The 24,553-nt window shown below is 42.9% G+C and overlaps 1 protein-coding gene across 3 annotated transcripts in view; it reads left to right on the top strand.

Moving 5' to 3' along the window:
* The window catches only part of si:dkey-157g16.6 (uncharacterized protein LOC561837 homolog), a 50,486-nt gene extending 30,014 nt beyond the window's left edge, over positions 1-20,472 (top strand). Inside the window, exons 1-3 of one of the 3 annotated variants that reach the window (XM_031284318.2) lie at positions 4,076-4,258; positions 5,853-5,993; positions 15,892-20,472. In XM_031284318.2, the coding sequence (XP_031140178.1) occupies positions 5,969-5,993; positions 15,892-17,942 (2,076 nt within the window). In that variant the 5' untranslated portion in view covers positions 4,076-4,258; positions 5,853-5,968 and the 3' untranslated portion in view covers positions 17,943-20,472. Of the gene's footprint in view, positions 1-4,075; positions 4,259-5,317; positions 5,418-5,852; positions 5,994-15,891 lie in introns of those variants that run through there. The other 2 variants (XM_036008275.1, XM_031284327.2) reach the window with 2 other exon arrangements.
* Positions 20,473-24,553: the final 4,081 nt, after the last annotated feature.

Genomic DNA, 24,553 nt, shown 5'->3' with positions numbered 1-24,553 from the left:
AATGTAAAATGCAATGTCTGCAAACGGCGTCACTGGTTACATAATTGACATACATTCTTTGGGCAGTGTATTTACCAGTTTTTTGAGTGGTATGAGACATGTAAAATGACTGGCTGAAAATATATAAATCACCACACCCCTACTATTTATATTCCAATTCATCCAGTCATACTGTGTGCATATGACAGCTGGAATACACCATCACTGTCCTTACACACATGGCCTAGCTTTGCACTTTGACAGTTTTCTGATGTTAGGTGTAAATGTGTGCAGGAGGTTGATTCTACTGTATTTTCATTAGGATCTACAACTTTGACTCCCTCCCTCTAAGATGAGGAACTACAGTATGTCTATACAGCCATTAAGCATTATATTTTGCTTAGCTAATCACCCAGTGGGGCTTGGCTGCATGCAGATTTTTATTTAACCTAATTAAATATAAGCCTGATTCATCAATTTAGCTCGATGAAACCAGCTGACCTGCCAACATAGTTCATCGTTGTAGGAACAACCTGCTGAATGGAGGTGTTGAGTTGACATGCCCTGGAGTATGAGGTCAAACGCTAGCGTGTTGACCTGTACCCTTTGTCCATTCAGGAGTCATTTTCAGCCTGCCATGGCTCTTTTGTCTACCTCTCATATCTCTCCATTAACCTCCAACCACCAGGCACCTATGCAGCCTCCAAGCCCTGACAGTAAGCCATGTCCCACATTGTCCACTGGACTGAATGTCCTCTGAACGTTTGGGGAGCCTGAGCTGTCACAAGTGTGCAGAAATATCTTAATGCATATCAGAGAAGGGGGTGGGATCTTTAAGACTGACACCTGTCAAAATCACTCCTGTGACTTGGCAACTAGTCTGTGCAGGAGTACCTGTTCTGTCTCTGTCTCGTTCAAACTCTTTTTCAGTCTTATTTTTTCTCAGTTTTTGGCTTGTCTCGTGTCCTGGGGCCCTGAAGTCTTTGTGCTTCAGTAATGCTGGGCTCAGCAGGCTGCCTGTGTCCACACACTGCTGCCTCAGCACTAATAAGGCAATAGAGTGATAGAGAGAGCGCCAGAGTTGTCTGCTTTCAACATCCCAACTCAACCGTACCCTCACCTAACCCCCCACAGAGACACCATTAGCAAATCTATTGAGGATCCCATATTAGGGAAAACATTAAGGAGTCTAATTGTGGCCCTGAACTGGGACTCACTGGGTGTGTTAAGTTTTGTAACCACTCTAATGAGTTGCAGCGTTTCCTTCAATGGTTTTATTGCCCTACATTCCAATTTAAGCCATGTCACTGACCACTTGGGCATCTACTAAAATAGCTCAACCCACATGTTTTAGCATTTTCAGAGGCCATGTGTTTAAAGGATAATTATGGTTTATTACAATTTGTCTTTTATTTTTGTAGTTTGGGCCATCAGTTATATCTGTTATAACATTATACTCACTAAAGTATCCAGGAACACCCTGACAATGAGTCTGACAAGCAGGAAACACGAGCAGTCCGACGATCACAGAGGTTGAAAACAAGCCAACATTGCACAGGAAACTGCACAATAAAATTGTGTGAATGTGCAATACGCCAAGGCCTATCAACAAAGTAGAACCAGGAAGTTGGTCAGCAAACTGATGGTGTTTATAATGGACAGTTTGGGTGATCATTTTACAGTTTGCTTCCATTTTATGTTTCATGTAAGTTGACTAACATGAGGTTTTATATGTAATTATATATAAAACCGCTTTAAATTGCTTATAGTATGTACTTGACTTCTTTTTAGAAATGTGTTCCTACATCTTACCAGTTAACTTGGTGAGTATAATGTTAATATTATCGTTTTGGGCTATAATGATAGCCCAAAATATGAAAATTAACCTTAAATGATAAATGTAAGAAGGTTATATCACAACATCATAAACTAGGATGACTACAGTACAGGGTGATTCATTTAATGTCAGCAGGCCTCCAGGCTGCTCTGAGAGCAAACATTCTCTAAAATGCTTTCACATGTTGAGGTGCATGGGATGCTCTGGACTCCAAACATATGATCACAATGTCCCTCTCTATTTTCAGCTAGTCTCCTCACTCTATATACTATGTGATCACTTGTATAGTAATAATTGTGGTGGACTGTGTGTGTGTGTGTGTGTGTGTGTGTGTGTGTGTGTGTGTGTGTGTGTGTGTGTGTGTGTGGTGTCCTGTAGCTTGTGCGGCAGTGCAACATGGCAGCTTGACTGCAGTACTGGCTCCGTGTAACAGGAGGAGATGACTTGACCATGTGGCCCTCAGTGTGGCGCTAAAAACAGCCTGACAGCTGTGTGTGAAGAGAGAGTAAATGAAACTGGAACAGCACCTGACCATGAGATAGATGGTCTATTTATTGTAGTGTGTACTAGAACTATTGCATGTTTAGCTTTTGGATTTTGTTCTCTTTGAAAAGTTTTACTGTGAATGCCATAAACCTACTCAGCTTAAAAGATAAAAGGGCTGAATTGTCCCTAACTTATTTGTATGATATTTATGATTGTCATCATTAGTGTTACAGTAATGTGGTTACTTTTTTAATAATAAGAAGTGTAAGGGATTAGAACTCAAAATTATTTTCTTACCAGTCACTAATCCCAGTAGTGCTCCATTTACTTTTCGGGGATGGACTTGTTTGCTGTCTTACCAGGAGTTGGATTGGAGGTTGATAAGTTTCACCGAAGTGCATTCAAAGTGCATTCATTGGACAGACTGGGCTGGTGGTGAATGGACGTGGATAGCTTCCCACTCCAAGGTTGTTTGCATGTTTTGTCTTCTCAACTGACTTGATCGCCACTGGTGCTGCTTAGCTGCAATGCACTTAGTGCTGCCCCAGTCAGCTACCGCCATAAATAAAATTGAATTCTGTGGGAAACAAGAGTTCTACTGATTAAAGAAAAGGTCGTCTTTGTCTTCCCACCACCATTGGCGGCACTGAGCATGTGCTTCTATGGTTTGTTATGACTTTAATTGAATCGTTTCTTGATCGAAGTAAATCATGCCATGTTGTTACGTTGCACCCATCTGACGTTTTTTTCTCCCCCAATTTATAAGTTGTATTTAAACATCCTTCTTGTTATGAATTCTATGAGCTGCTGAGTGACTCAAATGTCTGGGTTCTGGGTGAAGACCACCCTAGGCCATGATACGTAGTATGGCGATCCTGGATCAGGGCTACAGGACTTCTGGAGTGCTAGTGACTGAAGAGCTGTCACGAGGGGTTAAGCTAGTTGTTAATCAGTAAATACCTCCGTAAGATAGCTGCTTGCTAAACCACATGGTCTTGTTTTCTAAATTTTTTTTGTTCTGATGTGTGTGTGTGGCAGCTTTTGTTGAAAGGCATCTTCAAAGGAGCTAAGCTGAGTTACAAAAAAGTTATTATCCAAGTAATGTAACTTTTTTTCTGCCGTTGTGTAATTAGTGTCATTTAAAAACAAAAATGTTGTGGGCTTTTCCGCCTTTAATTTGACAGGATAGCTAGGTGAGAGAGAGGGGGAAGACATGCAGGAAATCGTCACAGGGTGGATTTGAACCCTGGACCTCTGCGTCGAGGCATAAACCTCTCAGTATATGTGTGACTGCTCTACCCACTGAGCCAACCCGGCCACAAGTAGTGTCACTTTTAATAAGTAATGAGTAAATGATTACATTTTTACAAGTAACTTGATCACAATCTGTTTTAGTCAGTCAGAGAAGAAATAGACAAGACATTGTTCCTTGTTGTGTTTTCACCACAATCTCAGCATTGTTTCTTCAGCTCTTTCTTAATCCTCCCAGGGCAAACCAAACTTACCCTGGTCATTTCCCTCCAACCAAAAACTCTCTCTCTCTCCACTCTCCTCTGTGTCCAAGCTTCAGTATGATCGCCCTCTCTCTCCTCCAGAGCATGATTGGTCAGTCATCCACCCTCTCTGCCGCCCTCCCCTCATTCTCTCTCTCTCTCTCTCTCTCTCTCTCTCTCCTTACTTAAAAACATAAAGAGAGAGAAGGAGGGGAGGGAGAGGGGGATGGGAGATCCATAGGGGGAGGGGAGCTGAGTGCTTACTCTGTTGTCACTGGCTAGAGAGATAGAGAGAGAGGCAGAGGGAGGGAGGGGGAGAGAGAGAGAGAGAGAGAGAGAGAGAGAGAGAGTGGAGTTGTGTCCCATATGTGGAAAAAGCATAGCAGTGCACACACAGTCTGGTCTGCTCCAGGGATTATCATAGCGCTTTCAGATCTGATGGAGGACATGCAGGCATGAATAGGTAAGGCTGCCTGTCTTCTCTGCATCTCTTTGTTGATCTGCTGTCATAGCCCGCTGATCTCCCTGCTGTTTGACTTGTCTCCGCTGGCTGGCTTAAGTTGGAGGAGGACCGGAGCTGAGCGTGTTGTAGCAGCTCTTCTTTTTGGCCACTGACCATGAGACATTTCCCTGAGCAAACCAAATCTCCTAACTCTGCCTTCTCCTCTCAGCCTCTCTCTGAACTCTGAAAGGACAGAGCTGTGTTTGTTTTAAGTGGAAGCTGTGGTTTGTTGCTGTAGTGTAGTTATTCTGAGCTAAGTGTTAAAAGTTGACTGTCAGTTAGAGCAAAAGGGGTCGTAGTCGGAGGCAGTGTTGTACGTAAAGCCTGTTGGGGTCCAGGGACGGCCGTGTGGTCATTGTGTAATTTCTCTTCCATATGAAATGGTATATGAGTCAATGTGTAAACTAGTTACCGACTTGTTTGTTTGTATACATACTAAGAAAGATAAATTGTGTAATGTGCAAAAGCATTAAATGTCATAATGTTGCTTTACTCAGGTTGTTTAATAGAGTTTGTATTATGTTTTGCTTGTGAGATTGTTTTTTCAATAGTTACAGTAGCTTCACATTTTGTTATAGATGGACTGTATATTTAGGGAAACATGTTTATTTGTTGCTAAAAATGTTTTCACAGATTTTAAAAACTTGAAGGTGATTTCAGACATCTCTATTGTTTTTACACTATATTTTCTGAAGCAGCTCACTTAGCACCAATGTGGATAAAAATGTGCTTTGGTTTCCACAGCACTGAGAAAGAACCTATTTTTTTGTTGTGAAAAAAAAATCATTTTCAGAGTTGTTTTAATCTCTTGGGTTTGCTCAGAGAGGTGCCTCATATCAGAATAAAACAATTGCGAGGATCAAACTGTCTTTAATCTGTCCACAAATACATTTTGAAATTTACAACCCAAACTAGAAAGGGATATTTCTCTTAGAAAATAGACAGTAGGTTAAATTAATTAGTTTTTTGAACAACGTGATTTAAATTTTAGATTAGAGAACTTAAAAAGTAAAATGTCATTACAGTGAACCTTTTTTCCTCTGAATTTTCCTTATGCAGCTTCAAAAGTGTAAGGTCTCCTAAGAATGCAGTCTTTATTGCCCCAGTGCACAGAGCAATGGTATGCATGAGTTTTTTTGTGAGGCAGATTTAGAAAGCTCTCTTTAGAGACTGAACACAGCTTCTCAATCAGCTTAATGCCTGCCTATAATGAATACCCTTGTGTGTGTGTCAATTTGGCAGACTGTGTGTGTGTGTGTGTGTGTGTGTGTGTGTGTGTGTGTGTGTGTGTGTGTGTGTGTGTGTGTGTGTGCGCGTGCGTGTGTGTGACTGTTTGTGTTAAACTGATAGGGTTCTTCTCAGGTTGGTCAGTAATTCTATCATACTCCAGGTGAATTCTGGTCTGTGTGTTTGTGTGTGTGTTTGGGTTTGTGTTGCCGTGTGAGGTTGTGTGTAAGGGTTGGTTGACATGTGAGTGTTTGTCCAGACATTATGCAGCAGCATATAACTGCCTCACCTCTCTCTCTCTCTCTCTCTCTCTCTCTCTCTCTCTCAGGGCTGTTCTGTTGTCAGTGCAAGCTCATGCTAGTGATGGACAACAGCCGGACGGACGCTAACCTTAGCTGGCATTCACACAACAGCATCCCTCCTTACTGAGACCAGCTCCACAGAATGCTGAGTCCTATTGTCCCCTATAGTGAGTACACTGCACCCTTCTTTCTCTCTCTCGTACTGCATGGCACACCAAACAGCCCCACTTGACTTAGTTGGACTTTGCCTGAATCAATGAGCCCCCACTGCAAAAATTAGCGTGAGTGTACACGGTGTTCTGTAGTTTGCAAACAAAGGGAAAAATGCAAAGGTAACTGTGAAAATGTGCAAGCCTCATTGCAGAAACCTGACTTTTTCCTTGACGTGCACTGTGGAAATGCTAAACCCTGGGCACCGACCCTGTTTGAATGTTTCATCACCAGGCGGAAGACACTGATGGGGGAAGGAAGAGGGACAGAGGGAGGTTGAAGGGCTGATGGTTTAAGCAGAATGAACCCCTCGGTTCTGCCAGTGTCATTTTACCAATACAGCTCAGGATGTACCACCACACACTGTCCCTGCTCTCCCCCCTTTTTCCCCTTCTCTCTTTTCTCCCATCAATGCTGACCTAATAACTGACATGTCCAGTTTTGGCCTCCCCTCTTTGCACCCTCCCACCAGGTTTCATTTGAGTCCAGTGCTCTGGCTCTCCAAAACAGCATTGTTTTCCGGCCAGCATGGGGCTGCCTCCGTGGCCTCTGCCTCAAGAGCCCCTTTTTCCCAGCTCTTTAACTCGCATCAAAGGAGCACTATTGGTATGGCAGTTACAAGAAAAGAGGGAGAAATCAAACAGAATGCTTAATTTAAAAAGTATTACTTCATAATGGATGGTAAAAACTATTGATTTGTTTTCTTAGCAACCAATTTTTTTTTTTTATTGCAGAGCCTGTGTAAGGCAAGTGTGTGGGTGTGAGAAATCATACTGGACAAAACAGCCAGATTAAAGCATCATGAGCCGATGTTTGACAGTAACCATGACACTTTGTTTGCTTTTTGGAAATTTCCCCCCTTAAAATAGCCAATGTTATTATTCGACTGCCCATAAAATGAAATGATGGAATTACAAATCTGTTGCCAATAAGTAGTTGACCTTGTGTGTTGTTTTAAAACATGGCCTCTCACAAGAGCCTCCTTATGATGTTGATTTAATGCCTGTTCTCCCAGCTATGTTTTTTTGTTTTCCATTAAAAGATGTTTATAGCTGTAAATCTAATTAGACTGATTTGCTCAAATAAAACTGATGGACAATTCATTTGCAAGAACAAGCATGCATGCTTATTCTACTTCCCATCAAGGCCTGTTTAAGAGGTTGTTCCATCAGCTCCCTGCACCCTGCTAGTCCACACTGACTGAACACACTCTCCCTACTGCTAAAGTAGACAGCGCATCCAAGAATGTCACAAACTGCTGGTGGAATAGTTAGCATGCCTTTAGAGTCGGCACACTGCTGGTCCTTCATGGGAATCTTCCAGTACACTACGTACTTGCCTTTGTGTGTGATTTGCTTTTACGATCGGGATGCACAATGCTGGTTTTCATCTGCTCTGTCCAGAAGCTTCATGTTCTTCATGTACAGAGTAGCTCTGTTCTGCTGAGCTTCTGCAGCGGTGAGATTGTTTCAGAACAGCTTGTCAGTGTGCTTGTATGTGGACAGAGGGAACGTATGAGCGCACACAGCAGTGTTAGGTAGTCACGTTGTTTACTCTCAGACCAGTGACACACAAACACACTGCTGTGCTCACTAATGACACTGCAGCTCACTGGCCTTTACTTACAGACTTAGGTCATGGTTCTGCAGAGCAAAAGTCAGACTGTGAAGGACTTTGCATATGTGCAGGACATGCGAAGACTCTCACTTCCACGTTGGAATCCCCTTTGTGGGAATGTGGAGCATTCCCGCTTCCCAATGCTACTTCTGACTCCTGCTGTAGGCATTTATGCCCCTGCACATAGAGCTTCCCACTGTATTAATGCACACAGTTAGGACAGGTACACCCACAAACACACTTAACTCTTTGTTATCAGAACTGCTATTACAAATCCTACGTTCAGCCAGTGTGTGTGTCTCTTTCTTTCCTGGCGTGTGCGGCCTCGGCCCTTGTCTCCGGCCAGTCCTGAGGAATTCAAGCTGGGGCAAGCAGCCATGGCCGGACCTGAGAAGAAACCTGAGAGAGATTCCAGGGGCCATGGATACTCCTGGAGGGATTTGGTGCAAAGAATCTGTAATCTGCACTTCAAACACACTCTTAAATCAGTCCCAGGCCGCCAACCCAGGAGTGCCCTAACTCTTGTTGCTGGGGCCCCGCTGGTGTAGCGATACTTTTTTTTTTAAAACAGCGCACACTCACACACACACACACACACACACACACACACACACACACACACACACACACACACACACACACACACACACACACACACACACACACACACAGAGTAACGACACACAGGAGTTCAGATCTGGCAGTTTTTATAGCTCTCCTCTGACTGACCCCTCTCCCTCTCCTTTCTCTCCCTGGCTCTGTTTTTATGCTTTGTGCAAGTGTCTTTGTGAATGACTCGGCTAAGTCATGAAGTAGTTTGTATAGAAAAAAGAGTAGATCTCATCCTAGCCCCTGAAGGAGCAGGTTGGAGGGCTGCGCCAGCGTCTATCTCTATTGTAGGCAGAGTGGTATGAGTGCTACATTGGAGGGGCCTTTGAGGCCCTTAAACACACAGCCTGCTAAAGTATGTGTGAATAAGAGCTTGGATCATTAGTGTAGGGTGTGAATGGGCTCTAATTAGCCCCCAGTGTGTGTGGTTGTGTATATTTGTGTATGTTTGCATGTATCCACAAGAAAAGAAGGTTAGGGACCCAGGGCCATGTGAGTCCACTGGCCCTGTGCTCTGTCTCTCTGAGGGTTCATCAGCTCATTAAGGAGACCTCCGCTCCTGTTAAGGGCCCAATTAAGAAGCAAGGTGGTGAGGCACATTTGGATGGCAACACTTCACTGGATTCCTGAGGCAGCACAATTCAGAGCTGGACAATGAGACACAACTTTTTTCACACCAGCACAGCTAATTAGTAAATGACCACGCTTAAGAAAAAACATACTATAATCGTTAAGCCATTAGGTGTTTATAGTGCAGTGATCATAAAATGCACTGCCACAGTGCAAGTGTGGCTGTTGATATATTGAGTTTCCTTTTATTTATGTTTTAACAGAAAACAACAAATCCCAGAGCTGTCCATGTGCTGAAAGTATAAGCTGGGAGCACAGAGTGGCCAGGGGATATGGACAGAAAGGAGGGAATGCAACATGCTTACTGGGAATGGTGGGGGGGGAGAAATAAGGGAGGTGGAAAAGCAGAGAATCAGGGGAAAGAAGGAGGTTGCAAGGAAAAGATAGAGCTGAGGAGGGGGAGATAGAACAGAGATTGGGCGAGTGAGACAGATGGAAGGGGTGATTGGTCATCACAGAGCCTTAGGACAGCTGTTCTTTGATATATTAGTGGACACAATGACCTAAAGCCAGCCTGCAGTCACAGAAAATAGGGACCCTGTTTTTCTTTAAAGGGGGGGGGGGGGGGGGACAGGGTTCTGCCATTTGTGGACGTGCATTAGCAAGCACGGGGGATGGGGGAGAGTTGTTTCTAAAATTACGAGCATGAAGTGACGCATCCAGCAATTATTCTGGAGGCTTTCTAGTTTTGAAGAGTGCTGCGAAAAGGGCTGTTAAATGAGCATGCTCTCAGACGGGACTTTGCTTTTTGCTGCACTATCATAAGCAATTCTAAACACATTTGTCAATTAATCAATGTTTAACCAATGCCATCAAGTAGTTTGGCTACTGCTGCTCTCCATCCACTCTGCAAAACAACAACTTTTAATGACACTATTTGTTGACCGCTAATGAATTGGAGATTTACCACATGGAAGCTTGTTTTATTCTGTTTATCAACGATAACGGTTTTGAACAATAATTGTCTTTTATCCTAAAATTTTTATTACATACAAGGGTGGTATTATTTTATTATTTTCTTCAAAATACTCAATACAATGTTGTCATACTTCCTAATAAAACCTTATTAGCTGCACACACTGACAAAAACTGTTCTGACAGCTGGCCTGAAACTAAACAAAAAATAGTAAATCAAAGTGTCATTCTGATACATGAAGTGCAGATAGCTCTGTCCACAGAGAGAGGATTGTACAGAGATAGGGAGAGAGAGAGAGACACACGCAGAGGACATCCCTCAATGCCACTGCAGGAGATGGGCTCCTTCCTCCTGGGATTGGACTGGTGAGGCGTGTTTGAAAAGAGCTGCGTCTGCTCGTGCACTGGGCAGCAGGTGTGACAACTCCCCACCAGAGCTCCTGCACTCTTCTGTTATTACATCTTTTTAGGGCCATGAAAGAGGGAGCAGATGAGACAGAGGGAGCGAGAGGCATAGTGGGAGTGTGGGATTGTGTTTCTTTTGATTGATAGCAGCATTGTGACTAACGCAAAGATTTATTATAATTTTCCCTAGCAATGCCCAATAATGCATGTCTGATGAATTATGATCCCTGTTGTCTGTTGTGTGCATTATCCCTGTCTTAAGGTGCTTTGGAAATGGCCTCTAGGACTGACCAGCACAAACTTCCTTTAACAGCTTTTTGATAATACCCAACACTATGGCTATTCAGCATCTGTGGAATAACACAGTACAACATACATAATCCACAATATATGTGAGGAATTCATTTTTCAGTATGTTGGTAAAACCTACACAAGCTGATAAAATGTGTATTTCATACCAAAGTGTGAGAACATCCAGAGACAATTTTCCACTGTCTCCACCTGCCATGCTGTGAAATGTGGCCGGCCTCTCAGATTGGTGTTTTTATGACAGAACAGGTAGTATGCAGCAGCAGGACGGCAGCAGCCTAGTGAGAATGTCCTGCTTGATATTAGTATCATAAATCACAGTGAACTTGAGGACGGAGAACTTAAGGGGCTTCAAGAGTGACCAACAAATCAAGATTACAAACACGGATAAATAAGAGATTCTGAGTGCTTCTCCCTTTGCACACCAAACTCAGTCCTTGGTTGTTTAAAGCAGATTATTGGATGTTTGTTCAAATGCACAGACGTGTTTAAAGATCTTGAAGAAAGACATAATTTATTCTACATATTTCTGTCCAGCAAGCAGCGAGTTTCATCCAATAACTCCTTAATCAGCATGCACTTGCTGAATACATAACTAATACAGTCATCAGAGCTTCAAGTTTGTGATGTATCAGCACAAACATAATGTCTGTCACACTCTGCCCTTCTCCTCACTTTCTGCCTGTCATTCCCCTTTGGTATGGTCCTTGGCTCTGTATTGTAACTGCATTCATTTTAAATTTTTCTTTTTAAAGTGGCTGTTTCTGAGATGCAATCGAGTCCCTGTCATACCGCCACAACAGCTGGAGCAGCATTCTCAAAACAATTTGACACGGACCTCTCTACAACTTTCTGTTGAGAAGTACTGAAAGAATTTTGTTTTCTACATTAAGTGAATTCACAGCCTAGAATTTTCAACATATTTTACCTCTTTGTCGAAAAGACAGAATTAGTCTTTTTTTGTGGAAGTCTTTGGAGCCTGCAGATTAATTTAAAGCAGAGGAAGCGATTCGGCTGCACAATTTCCCCACATTAAATATAAATGTGACTGAGGACAAGGTTTTAATTCTGCAGTAAATTCTTGCCTTTTTCTTGGTGTAGTATATGTTGTAGTTGTGAAGTTGACCAGCAAAGCAAACACCTGCAGGTCTGCATCATGATGATTATTAATGTTTTATAAGAAGTTAGGAACAGAAGATGTCGTGGTTTATAGATCTACGTACAAGCACATTGCTCTCCCTAATTCATGCCTCTGTGTGGAGATGTACGATGTTTGCAGTTTTCTCTCAGTGGGTGGGGGTAGAACTCAGCCCTAAACAGAGCCCTGATTGGATTGATCCACGGTGATCTTGTTTACAAGCAGCCTCTTCACAATCGGCAGGGTTTAATAGTAGACTGTCCCAGAAGGGTTGTTGCATCCGTGTCCGTTTTGTTCCTTGTGGCAGGGAAAACAAAAGTGCCGGGAAGGGAGAAGGGGAAAGCAACCTCAGGGGAGCTGTGAAACGGCACTGGAGCTCTCCGTCTCCAGGCTTCCTGCCAAGATAACGTTTCACCTCACCCACTAATACTTCTTTTATAGGAAACCACAACACAGTCTAGTGTACTACCAGCCTTTGTAGGCCAAAAACTACTTTGGTTTCACCTAGTCAACATGAGGTTCAGGGACTTTTTAGATGGCAGATTGGACCATTTGAGGGCAGAAATCACAGATGAACCTAACATACTCCCCTTGAGCCATAAGTGGTCTAATTTTAATATTAGGCCCTCCTCAAAGTTAAGCTGGTTTCTTCTTAAGGGAGCCGTGCCACTGTCTTCATCACACACTCCTACAATAGGATGCAGCTCACACAGGTCCATCAATAAATCCCAGGCTGACACAAAAGCTGTCAGTGGACTGCTGTTGAATAGATTAATAAGATTTCCATAATTAGACAGGCCCCTGACAATAGGATCCTTCAGGCTTTGTCTCATGGCCAACTGGATTGTCCGAGCTGCGCACGTCTGCTGGATGGACGTCCACCACAATGGCTGCACAGACAGTAAGGCGGTCAGCAGAAGAACATCTGTCTCTCCTGGGGCCGAAAACACACACCCACACACAGTGGGAAGTTTCATGTGCATACATATAAGGTTCTTATCAACCTCCTCGCAGCCAAGTAAGGCCATCGGTCAATAGAAAAGGAGTCTCCTCACTAATTATGTTAACTTGGTCATTACAACCAATTTTTGTTCACCATAAATTCAGTAGCACAACTGATAAATTATAAAACATATTAAATACTCCTCAGACCCCTTTGTGAGTGGATCACAGAGCAGCTTTACTTATATTGACAACACCAACAAAAGCCTCCAAAATGATTGAATGAGGACAGGATTCCTATTTTCAAACAAACTGATGTTCTTGTCCATTCTTAATACATGTGTTTTTCCACTCCATAATCCTCCTGTAATATGAGTAAGATAGAGTTGATGGGAGTGTGGCAGGAGAGAGTAATGTCACAGCATTGGAGAAAAGTATATAAGTAATACCAAACATGACTATTTGCATCTGGGTTACAAATTTTAGCAGTGTATGTTTATTTTGTGTTGGATAGGATAATTTAAAATCTAGCATCGTTCTGAAATATATATTGAAGTTAACCTAATGATTGCACTGCTGCTATCCATAGAAAGTCCACATTGTCCTGATTTCCTACTTCTAATCTTAGCTTTCTTCCTGACCCTCCAGTGAATTAATCTACATGAGTGCTCTGATTTAAGCAGAAGTGTAGATTAGAGCTTGCTCAGTTTATTGTGGAGCGCTACTGCTCTAAAAACCACAATCCAGCAGAGGCCAAGATCTAATTACATGAAAGGGCTAAACTGCTCTGCAACCCTGCTGTGTTCATCAGGAATTGAATGGTGGCCAACCATCATCGAACTCGCTGTTTACATACAGAAAGAATTATTGAGTGTAATGCATTTTTTTTGAGAAAGTAATTACTCTCAGATTTAACAGTGAATTGGTTCTTCAGGTATGCGCAGCTGGTCATTGAGTTGGTCAAGGGGGTAGTGTGAGAGAAGTCCATTCTGTGTTGGTGCTACTCTGATGATAGAGTGGACAGCAGTTAGCCCACCTCACTGAGTCCTCTAATGTCCGCTCCAGTCCGCTTAGAGAGGACGAAGCGCCTGCTGTCCACTCCTTCCCCTCCCTCTTCCATCCCTCCCTCCCCGCTGCAGGTTTTATTAGATCCCCTGGGCTCTCATCCATCTCTGTCACACACAGGGCCCATTATTGGGGCTGCTCACAAACTGGTTGGGCTGCAGATGGGAAGGGCCTGCAGGACATATATGGTTTCTGCAGCCGGACAAAGACCTGCGAGTCAGATCACAAAAATATGTGGTCATCTGGGTGTGGACAAGACAATGTCTTCAGCATGTTTGTAGTAAGTGAACAGAGTGTGAGAATATTCCTTTACATCTTGCTGTGGTGTGTGTGTGGGTTGACTGAAGCTTAGGAGAGTACTTGAACTGGTTTGGCCATTGGGAACTTAAGGCAGTGGATTTGAATATGAAGGACATGATAATCCAATGGCCATCTGGTCTGCTGGTCTCATTGGACTGAATAAATAACAGGCGTAATCTGAAAACACACATGGGGTGGTTTGGAAAGCGGGTAAATAAAGAGGGCAAAGTTAAGGAGTGAGCTAGAGGGAACAGCAGCAGAATTGCAGGCTGTGGATATTGAGATTTGATTTAAATGGCAATAAGAAGCCTGGCTCCACACACGAAGACAGCCATGAATAATGAATCATCAGGCGTCCGCAGAAGAAAAGGCAGAGAGACCAGTAATGACGGCTTTTGCCATATTCCTTTTTACCTCCCTGTTTCTGGCTGGAGTAGTCCTCACCTCAGGGTAAATCGTGACAGTTCAATAATGCCAAGCTATGTGTGGAATGTCAAGCTAATGCCTCAGCAAGAGGTAGCGCTAGTCTTTATGAAATAGACAATTCTATAACTATCCTATTGTGGTATAATACACACAAATATATATGTAAAAATGTACAGTTGATCATAGAGACACTAAAACAGTGCTGAAATTAGCAGATGCATTATTCATTGCAAAGGAATAGACAGCCAAGCATATGCATCTTCCACACAGTTCAGACTTAATGCCAGTTGAATGTTTTAATGGAAAATAAGACCTTTGCATGAGGGGGCATGGAGGAAAAACAATTCATGGCACAAAATCTCTTTTTCGACTTCCATCTCTGCTGTTAGCTCGGTGATGTGCTTGGTGCGTAGCAGCCATGATCAATCAGAGCTCCGCCAGTGCTGAAGTCAGCCAGAGGAACAGACATTCCACTTTCCCAATGTTCCATGGGAGACTGTGCTGATGAATAGCACTCTATGCTGCAATTCCAAACCCAACCCCCTCTTTCTTTCTTTCTTTCTTTCTTTCTCACTCTCTCCACAACACTGTCCACACACACACACACACACACACACACACACACACACACTCACTCCTTCCCCTCTCCCTCCCTCTCTCTGTCCAGCCGGCTTTTGGAGCTCTGGAGTACGGTGGGTGGGTGGATTGGTGGGTGGTAGGTGGGGGTGCAGGGCGGAGAGAGCAGGCATTCAGAGCAACATGCACAGGGAGATAACAATAGGTCCTCTGGGAGACCTGCAGATGTTAGCAGTTCAGGGAATATTAGTAGGATCTTATCGCTACTCCAACATAAGTTGGGAAACTGCAAAACAACGCATCTAACCTACTGATCTGCTTTCACTCTCTTTCTTTTCTGCAGCTTTCTTTTTCTCCCTTTACCTCCCTTTACCTTTCTCTCCCTCTCTGGGAAATATGAGCTCCTTCTGCTAACATGCATGATGGCAACACTAAAAAAGATTCCTTTAACAGAAGAAAGGCCATTTCTTATCACTGGCTTCTTGGAGACGAGGCGCTCAGACATGTGTCACTGTGCAAAGGAAGTTGGTCATGGACGAGTGTACTACAATTACTTTGCACTGTCTAGTTTACTAATCTATATCAAACTGAATGTAGACTATTGTAGATTATTTTTGGTTGAAAGGAGTGTTTCTTACAACAAGTATGGTTTCCTGGCCGTGACATACAGTAGTCCAAACTTACTTATTTCACTTATCAATCAAAGCAAATGGAGGGAAACAATTCTCTATTTCCCAGTCACAGGAGAGGAATCAATTAATATACTGTAGATGCTATGCTGGACCCAAATGGATTAATATTATGACCACAACGTTGCACACAAGTTCTTTAAGATACAATAACTCCTTCACCACCAATTTCCTTGTTTCATTGTAATTAGAAGATAAATATGACCTGTTTTCTCTGTGTGTTTCTCTTGCCAGGCCTGTTAAAGATGCACTGGAACCCAGAGCATGCCCAGCCTCTCAGCCAGTGGCCTGAGCAGCACCTTGACGTCTCCTCTACCACCTCCTCTCCGGCCCACAAGTCAGAATTCTACCCTGGCCGCGGTCGCAGCGGCTCCAACTACGCTTGGGCCAATGACGACATCTCTGCTCTCACAGCTTCCAACCTGTTGAAGCGTTATGCTGAGAAGTATTCTGGCCTGCTGGACTCACCATATGACCGGCCACCTACTGTAGGCACCTACCCAGAGCCAGGGGCCTTTGGGGGCCTCAATGTCCCGAAGACTGAGCTGGAGCCCTGGCCACTGACACACAGCACTGATGCCTCCTATTCCCTTGTGCCCCCTGGAGGCCATGACAGCCTCTCAGGTTCCAAAACTGTGGCCACATCTGCAGGTCCTCCAGGGGTTAGTAGTGTTTCAGTGGTGAACAGTAACCTCTCAGACTCGGGCTACAGTGGCAGCAGCTCCTGTAGTGGCTCCAGCGAGTACCCCTCTAGTTACAATGGCACCTATCTTTCCTCAGGGTACTGTCCCCAACCCAATGCAGCACTTCCCCCTGCCTCCCTCCACACTCTCCAATCCACCCCTACCCTAGTGTCCAGCTATAGCCCTACCACACCAGTCTATAACTACCCCCCTAGCACATACCCTCCCCATACCAGCCTTGCCCCCAGCTACAGCCACCCCTCTGCAACTTACCTACCCTCAGGTCTACAAGCCCCTACTCCTGTTCCCTCAAGGCCCACAGTGGTAGGAGGCAGTTATAGTTACCAGAGCACCAACCTTGGGACATCTGAGTCTGGCGGGACATTAAAAAGAAAAGCATTTGAGATGAGTGTAGAAGAGGATGAGAGCGGGGACGGGTCTCGTTACAGGAAATATAGCTATGACCCCTTAAAGGCTGGGGGGAACTCACCCTACAGTGTGAATGACAAAACAGAGTGCCGGGGAAACGGCTTCAGTAGTTCAGGCAGCACAGACCCTCAAACCTTCAAGCCCAGTAAGCCCTCCTCCCAGCCCCTGGTGTCTCCTCAGTATGGGGCAGCTGGGGAGTACAGCCCTCCAGCGGGCATGACGGGGGAGAATGGCGGGGCAGAGCAGGGCTTCATCCAACAGCAGCAGCAGCACCGCTCCCAGGCCCACAAACGCTCTCCATTGTGTGCTCCAACTGTTGAGACTATGAAGAGCCCAGACCCCCGATTGTTGGACCTTGTTAATGGGGAGTTACTGGACTGTAGCCCGGCACTGGGTTGGGGTGAGCTGGCCGGGCTCACCCATGTCAAGGCTGCCCTGGAGGAGGACCTGCTGTGGCCCGTGTTGAGGCCCAGTCCAGTGATGCGACCACCAAGAACCGTCCTGCTGTTTGGTCCCCGGGGAGGGGGTAAGACGACGTTGACCCGTTCTTTGGCTTCACAGTTGGGGGCTTCCTTCTATCGGTTGAGTGGAGCCATGCTGGCCTCTAAAGGGAAGGCTGAGGCAGAGCACATTCTGGGGTCTCTTTTGCAGGTGGCGGGGGCACGGCAGCCCTCTGTGGTGCTGCTCAGCCAGGTGGAGGCCATGGAAGAGGAGGGGCTGAGGCAGAGTCTGCTGACCACCACCCTGGAGAAAGCCCAGGTAGGGACCACAGGTCTGGTGATTCTTGTATGTGCCACTGGAAGGCCAGATCTGCTGCAAGATGCAGTCCATCGGAGCTTTGCCAAGCGATATCACGTTGGCCTGCCAGATGTGGGTATGCGCAGGCAGGTGCTGCTGCAGGCGCTGTCGCCCCAGGGCTGCAGCCTGAGCGAGAGGGAGCTGAGCGCTGTGCTGCAGCGCACAGAGGGCTTCTCAGTGTGGGAGCTGCTGCAGCTCAGCCAGCAGGCACTCTCCTCAGCATCCTCTCCCACTGGGGCCATGCATGGCCACCCCACAGCCTCCAAACCCCCAGCCTTCACAGACTTTGAGAATGCCTTCTGCAAGGTGCGCCCACACACCACCACAAAAGAACTGGATACTTGTATAGAGTGGAGCAAGATGTATAACCACTGAGAAAGCAACAAGTCACTGTAATCGGACTGCATTATGACCCTGTCTTTGCTTTGACATGGAAAGCCATGGGAATGTTTTGTTGTTTTGCAATTACAGATTATGCAGCCAAAAGAGCCAGTGAAGCTCAATGATTGTTTTCGTATGAATATCCGCAATATTTTATTTTTCCCAAAGAAAAGAAAGATGAATAGGCCTTGTTGAGTGGGGTAGTGTATTAGTCTTTTGGCCAACAGGAAAATCAGATTATATTCTATTTGGAAACTCTCAGAGATCCTGATTAGCCTTGGTCCGGGACAAAGTCAATTATTAGTTGCTAGGTGATGTGGTCCAAGATTATGGATAATCAGGGTTTGGCAAAATCCCCCCTTTGACTGCTACTCTCAGGATCCTATTTATTGCCAGTCCACTTCCATGTTATCCTAATGTTGATTTAGTCATTGGACTGTCACTAATTATTCAGTACAAATGGCTTGGGATCATTTTAGCAGACCACAGTTTTTGACCAAAAAGGTGTCAAACCAAATGCATAATCAGCAGTGTTTCTATATTTCTCAAAACAGACTTCAAAATCAGGTCTTCAAAATCACAATAAATTAATCTTTCTCGATAGCTTCTCACCAAATCAAAAGTTAGTCCTTATTATTTCAAAAAAGAAAGTAAAATCAAAAGACTTTTATTAAATCCGAGCATGCTGCTGTCCTTCCCAGGAGTTACTTTTTTCAAGTAAAACCTTGCCGTTACACTCAACATGTTTGGTTGTAGTAATTACTTTATTACTGTTGGGTTGTTGTCCTTAAATTCCACATACATTTGTTCTCGATCTCACATTCCTCATCGTCTGCAGTTTTCCTGAGAATCTCACTTACAAAACAAAACGTACCCACCTGCACACCCACCGTCTCCTACAGTCTGTTTTCTCTTTCATTTACTCCTTGTGTTTTCTTAGTATTTAGTCTTGTTTGAAATGCTCAGGAAGAATTTCTTTACCTCAGAAATATGAAATAAAGAATGTATGTAATCTTATGGTCTTAGTAGAGAGTGGCGCGGAGCGAGAGAAAGGAGCGAGGAGAAACCTGACAGTCTTGTAATACCCACTACGGTTGGGCTTTTACCTCGGGAGAGAAACTTGAATATGCTACAAAGAGTAACATTGAATGTAATTCAGGTATTTCAAAGGATATTTGATGCCATAAATCCATGTATTATTATATATGAATATATAAATCTGTTTTCTTTTCTGTTCTTTTACCCTTTATTTTTATTGTAGTTTATGGTGGAGTGATGATTGTCTTCAAGAAATGCTATGTAGAATACAGAAAATATTCCTTTTTTTGTTGGACAAACTGCTTACAAATCCCCGTGTTATTTAGTGTTTACATATCCTGTATATGCATGTCTGCTGTTTATAGTTTTATAGCTGCAAAATATAATTTAAAAATGTAAATACAACACACACAATCATACATGTGTACTCACAGTGAACACCTGAGCACAAAATACCTTCCAAAAAGAAAACAAACAAAAACACAGATGCAAAAAATAAAGCTTAAAGATGAAGTTGTTATATGTAGCTTTCAGCTAATCCCAAAGTCTGAGAATTCACAGTTTATGTGTACATATTGTGGATGAACCCAACATGTAGGCAATCCAGACAAATCTCTCCTTTTCCACCAGTCCTACATTTCTGTTTTAACAAGCTGGAAAAACCCGGTCACTGGACTGCTGGTACAGAGGTTGTCGTATTAGACTGTTGCCATGGTCCTGAGGAGGTATACACAGAATGATGTAATATTTCCCACTGCCCTTTCCTCTCTCTGTCTCTCCCTCCCTCCCTGCCTCATCATTATTTTTCCTTTTCTCTCTCCCCAGTGCAATCTCATTAGATTGGATTGCCCCTTGGCCACAAGCCCCAGTGGCCATGTGGCCCCCCCCTCGCTATCCCTTTATACCGATTCCTCTGGAGTGGAAATGGTCTGATTGATGTCCAGCAACCCTATATCACAGTGCAGCCGTCCCTCTCCAGCTGGTGGCTTCAGTCATGCCATACAGCCAGATCAATCAGAGTGACCCCCGCTGTGCAAACTGATCACTGTCTCAGAAACTGAAAACACATTTACAACTTGCAGAACAACACCACTCAAGTGGCACGGTCTCAATAATGCTAGCATTTATTCACATGTAATTACAGAAATTAAATAATAATTATGATTTAGAGGTATAAGTAGCTACATTTTGAATTGTTGTTGTTCCCACTACTCCCGACAGTTTGTCCAACAAACCAAGCTTTTATTTTTTACATGTTTTGATCTGTTATGGAGATAACTTTGTTCTTGGTTATTGTATATTTTCTGTAACCATTTCTACCTCATTTTTGCGGCATATTGTACATGAAAGTATTTATTTCATGTCTTTTTTGATGTCTGTTTTAAAAATGATAATGATGTTCTTGAACTGTAATGGTCTACCTCAGAAAAGACTGTATTTTAAGAGAAGAGTATCACACAATATTAAACAGAATTTGTAAATATTGCAATGCAGTTATTTCTTGCCCCCCCTCCCCCCGGAAGTCAGCAGCGTACGGACTACAATTGACCGGAGTGCAGAAATGACATGATAGTGGTGCTTACCTTATGTCTCTGTATCTGTAGCCTAGCTTGACCCCAATGTTAAGGTCAACAGTTAAGGACAGTTACTTAAACTGATTGCTACATCGCTTAACGTAGAAACACACAAGACTACATCACAAGGTTTTGGATTTGACTTCATACAGTAGCAGGTATAAAGTGAATGTGTAAAAAAGAAAGTACATAGTGGGTTTATGTAAAGCTGTGTTGTTAAATTTGAAAGAAATATTTTTGCAGTTGTTGAAGTTGTGCGTTGTGAGTGTGTATCTGTGTGGGGTGAAAGATTAGAACAAATGGAAGCTGTGTGTGTGTGCATTAACAAAGACAGAGAATACAGTGTCTACGAGTCTATGTGCACATAAGTTTACCAACCTGCACGCGCATGTGTTTTTATGTGTATGTTGTGGCGTCCAGAACAGCAACAGAAGCAGTGCTAGCACACCCCTGAGGCGTCAGGCCCAGCACCAGAGCACAGAGGTCCTTCATCCCTGTCACTGTCTGTAAACAACTGCTCGTCCCAGCGGCCCGCCCTGTGCTATTTCTAGCCTTTCCTGACATTTTTCAAAGACTCAAACTAACTGAGAGAAAAAGTAAATCTGAGCAACTCTGTGCGAAGAAGTGAAAGTTTAGTCAAGGTCTGAAACAGGATCCCCAGTTATGGATAGTGGTGTCAAAGCTGAGTTCCAAACATCTGCAACTGAGTCCCAGTAGAACAGTAATGCTGGTGGTGTTGACGACAGAGTAATTAATTGTTTAATAATGATGCATAGCTCTGTTATGGGCACAACCTTGTGCTGCGGCTGCCCTTCATCCTCTGATGAAGGATAATCGTTTCTGCAGCTGTTTAAAAATTATTTCCGATCTTTTCCTGTCACAAACTCAATAACATAATCCAAAGAACAACATAACCTTGCAAAGGTAGAATAGATCATGAGGAAATGTGACATTGGTATTTGAGGAGGAGGGGCTTATTTACATCTTACATACTAACTTAACACGACAGGTATGTTTTGTAAAAGATCAAGTTTTGAATATACCGGCTGGGGTTTTTCACGTTTTTGTACTTGCAACAGTCACAAATAAAGTTGTAAAAGCTTTACCTCCACAGTATGGCTGTATTGCTGTAAGAAGAGTTGTGATGATATATATATATACTTCCACAGTCTGTGAGTCACTTTCCATCCAGGAAGCAACTGAAAACCAGTTTGTCCTTTTTGTCCTAAGTGATTCCAGTCCTCCAGGAAGTCAATCATTTTCTTCTCCCTGCTGATTGGAGGTAATTAGGCGAGCAGAGTTTTTAATTGGATAATAAAAGATGCTAATGAGCCTCTGTCCTATTTACTCATACTGTGGCAGGGAATAGCAGGACACAGCTCTGCCACACTTTCCTCACTGTGATACAGGTCTAATAAAAACTGATGAAAGTACATTTCACAATAATGAAAAGGTATACATGTTAATTATCAGAATAATTAGCTTTATATAGTTGGGTTTATTAGGTAGTTTAGGTTAGATGAATAATTGGCCTTCTAGCACATTTTATATAACCTGATGATGTCAAATGTGTGTTATTATAATGGCAAGCCACTGCATTGTACTCATGGATGCATTCATGACTATTTTTTTAGTTAGTTTTGTGCTGATTGTGAATAAAGAATATTTTTTCTGCATGCACTCAACTTAAATATCTATATACATGTAAGTGTTCATTTACATCTTCAGCTTCATTCAGAGGTGCTTGACAAAAACTAAGAAAGTTATTTATGGTAACAACCTTCAGAAAAAAAGGTAATTCTCTGAATGTAATTTCACAGGAACACAGCCCTCCTCTCTACCTTTGCCGTGGTCTTCCTACTGGTCTTCCATTGTCCGGGCCTTGATACTGACAAGGTTGACATCAGAGGAGAGCTCTGACACTGGGTGAGTTAGGACTGCCAGCTGTTAGCAATCAAGTCTATTTTGAAGTCAGGGACACATGGACCCCCAGGGCCAAACCAGCAACTAGCACCCCAGCCTGCATTCTCTGAGCCCCCTGGTTCCATAGATAGCCAGCACAGCTGTATTGGTTCCAGATGTTGCAAAGCTGCAGTAAGGGCTCTTTACCTAAGAGGACCCCCAAAAATGATGAGGGATCTGTGCAGGGGAGTGGTAGTCAAATGCAGCAAACAACAGTACACAAACACTGAGCCGAATAATATGTTTCAACACCAAACCTGCAACCAGCAGATAGCTAAATCTAAATAATAATAATAATAATTATAATTTAAAGCTTTCACATAATATTCTCTAAATCTCATCCTTGACAGAGGAGGTGCTGCATATTGTGACAGAGAAAGCACTATCACTGCAGACTGCTTTTAGAGAATGGGATCAATGTCGTTTAACATTAGATAGTTGCTCCTTCCTGGATGCTGTAGCAGTCATCACAAATATTGGCCTGAATACTAAAGAGTCTAATCTTAATGATAACTGGGACTGAGTCCATCAGCCCTGCAACATTTGACAGTTTTGAACAGAATAGAGAGAACACGGAAAACATGCATCACATAAAATCTTGATCAAGTGAGGAAAGAATGGCACAAAGGAAACTGCTCAGGTTGTTTGAAAGGAAATGATCTAATCTTTGCAGCTGCATTGTTTCTGTGTCGGACAGGTCAATCAAAACTCTCAGGAAATTGGGTTCGACATGTGGAATGTCCCAGTAAAATATCTTGGCCTGCCCCCTCTCACATGGCTAAAATGTGATCACTGAATAAATAAATAGTAAATGAAAGTCTTCATGTTAAGTTAGTTGTATTTATGTTGGGTAGTCTGCATGTATGATCTTGCTATGATGGCACCTAATTTCAAACAGACCATTGAACATATTGAATAAGAGGCAGGTTTAATGCAGGTCTATAGCTCCCTCATGTGGCCAATAAAAAGAAAAAAGATAAAACCAGATGAATGACCAGATTGTGCCATGAAACCATTCCGATTAGACCCCAACAGATAAGTTATCTGATTTTTTTTGTGGTATTTATTTTGCTGTATAACCTCTCAAAATGTATGGATTTAGCCAAAGTTATGTGCAAATAATTTACTCACCTCACAAAGAAGATAAAGCATTAAATCCAGTTGATGGGATTTTAAAATCACCAAGTGCATTATGACAATGAACCAGGGTGTGAAAAATGTACACTGTTATAAAACACAACACACATTTACACAGCCATAACATAACATAGAATAGTGACATGGCTCTACAAATAGAGCCATGTTACAATTTCAAAACCTAAGACAGCAAAGCTAAACTGTAGCACACACACACACACACACACACACTCACAGTAGCGACCTCTGGTGGCTCCTCTAGGGAAATCTGAAGGTTACACTAATGTCTGTTCCATATGAAAATGAAATATATGACACAAATGCATTTATAGAATATGTCATTTATACCAGAGTATGTTAGTTTGAGGAACAAACCTACACTACATGATTATTAGCATATTACATGTGTTATATTATGTAATGATCATACTGTGTATCATTATTTTAGTTCATAATAGTATACAGTATTTAATAAACAAACATACTGAATATGTCAATGTGTATTGTTGATGTTTATATTTTATGTAAAAAGTGTAAAACAAGACAAAAAGATAATAGCAAACCAAAATAGCAATAAGATGAAATGAACAATAAACCTATACACAAACTCAAAAAATAAATTCTCATAAACATAAAAAGTTAAATCTTACAAATTCGAAAAGGAGTAGTGGGAAGTATACGCGTATTTATTCCCCTTCTGCGCTACTCATACATTAATTAATAAACTATATCTCTATAATTTATACATAATTGGTAGGTCACCATATACGCTATGCACATATGTGGTCAAACGTCTTCCATATATTGATATGTGCATACAAGCAATAGCATACTTGATTGGGAAAGTTTCCAAATATAGGCAAATATATATGTCCCTATATTTACGTATAGTCC

The sequence above is a fragment of the Sander lucioperca genome, chromosome 12, assembly GCF_008315115.2.
Source record: "Sander lucioperca isolate FBNREF2018 chromosome 12, SLUC_FBN_1.2, whole genome shotgun sequence".
Classification (NCBI taxonomy): Eukaryota; Metazoa; Chordata; class Actinopteri; order Perciformes; family Percidae; genus Sander; species Sander lucioperca.
The sequence above is the reverse complement of the archived record's forward strand: the minus strand, read 5'-3'. Positions and strand labels throughout refer to the sequence as shown.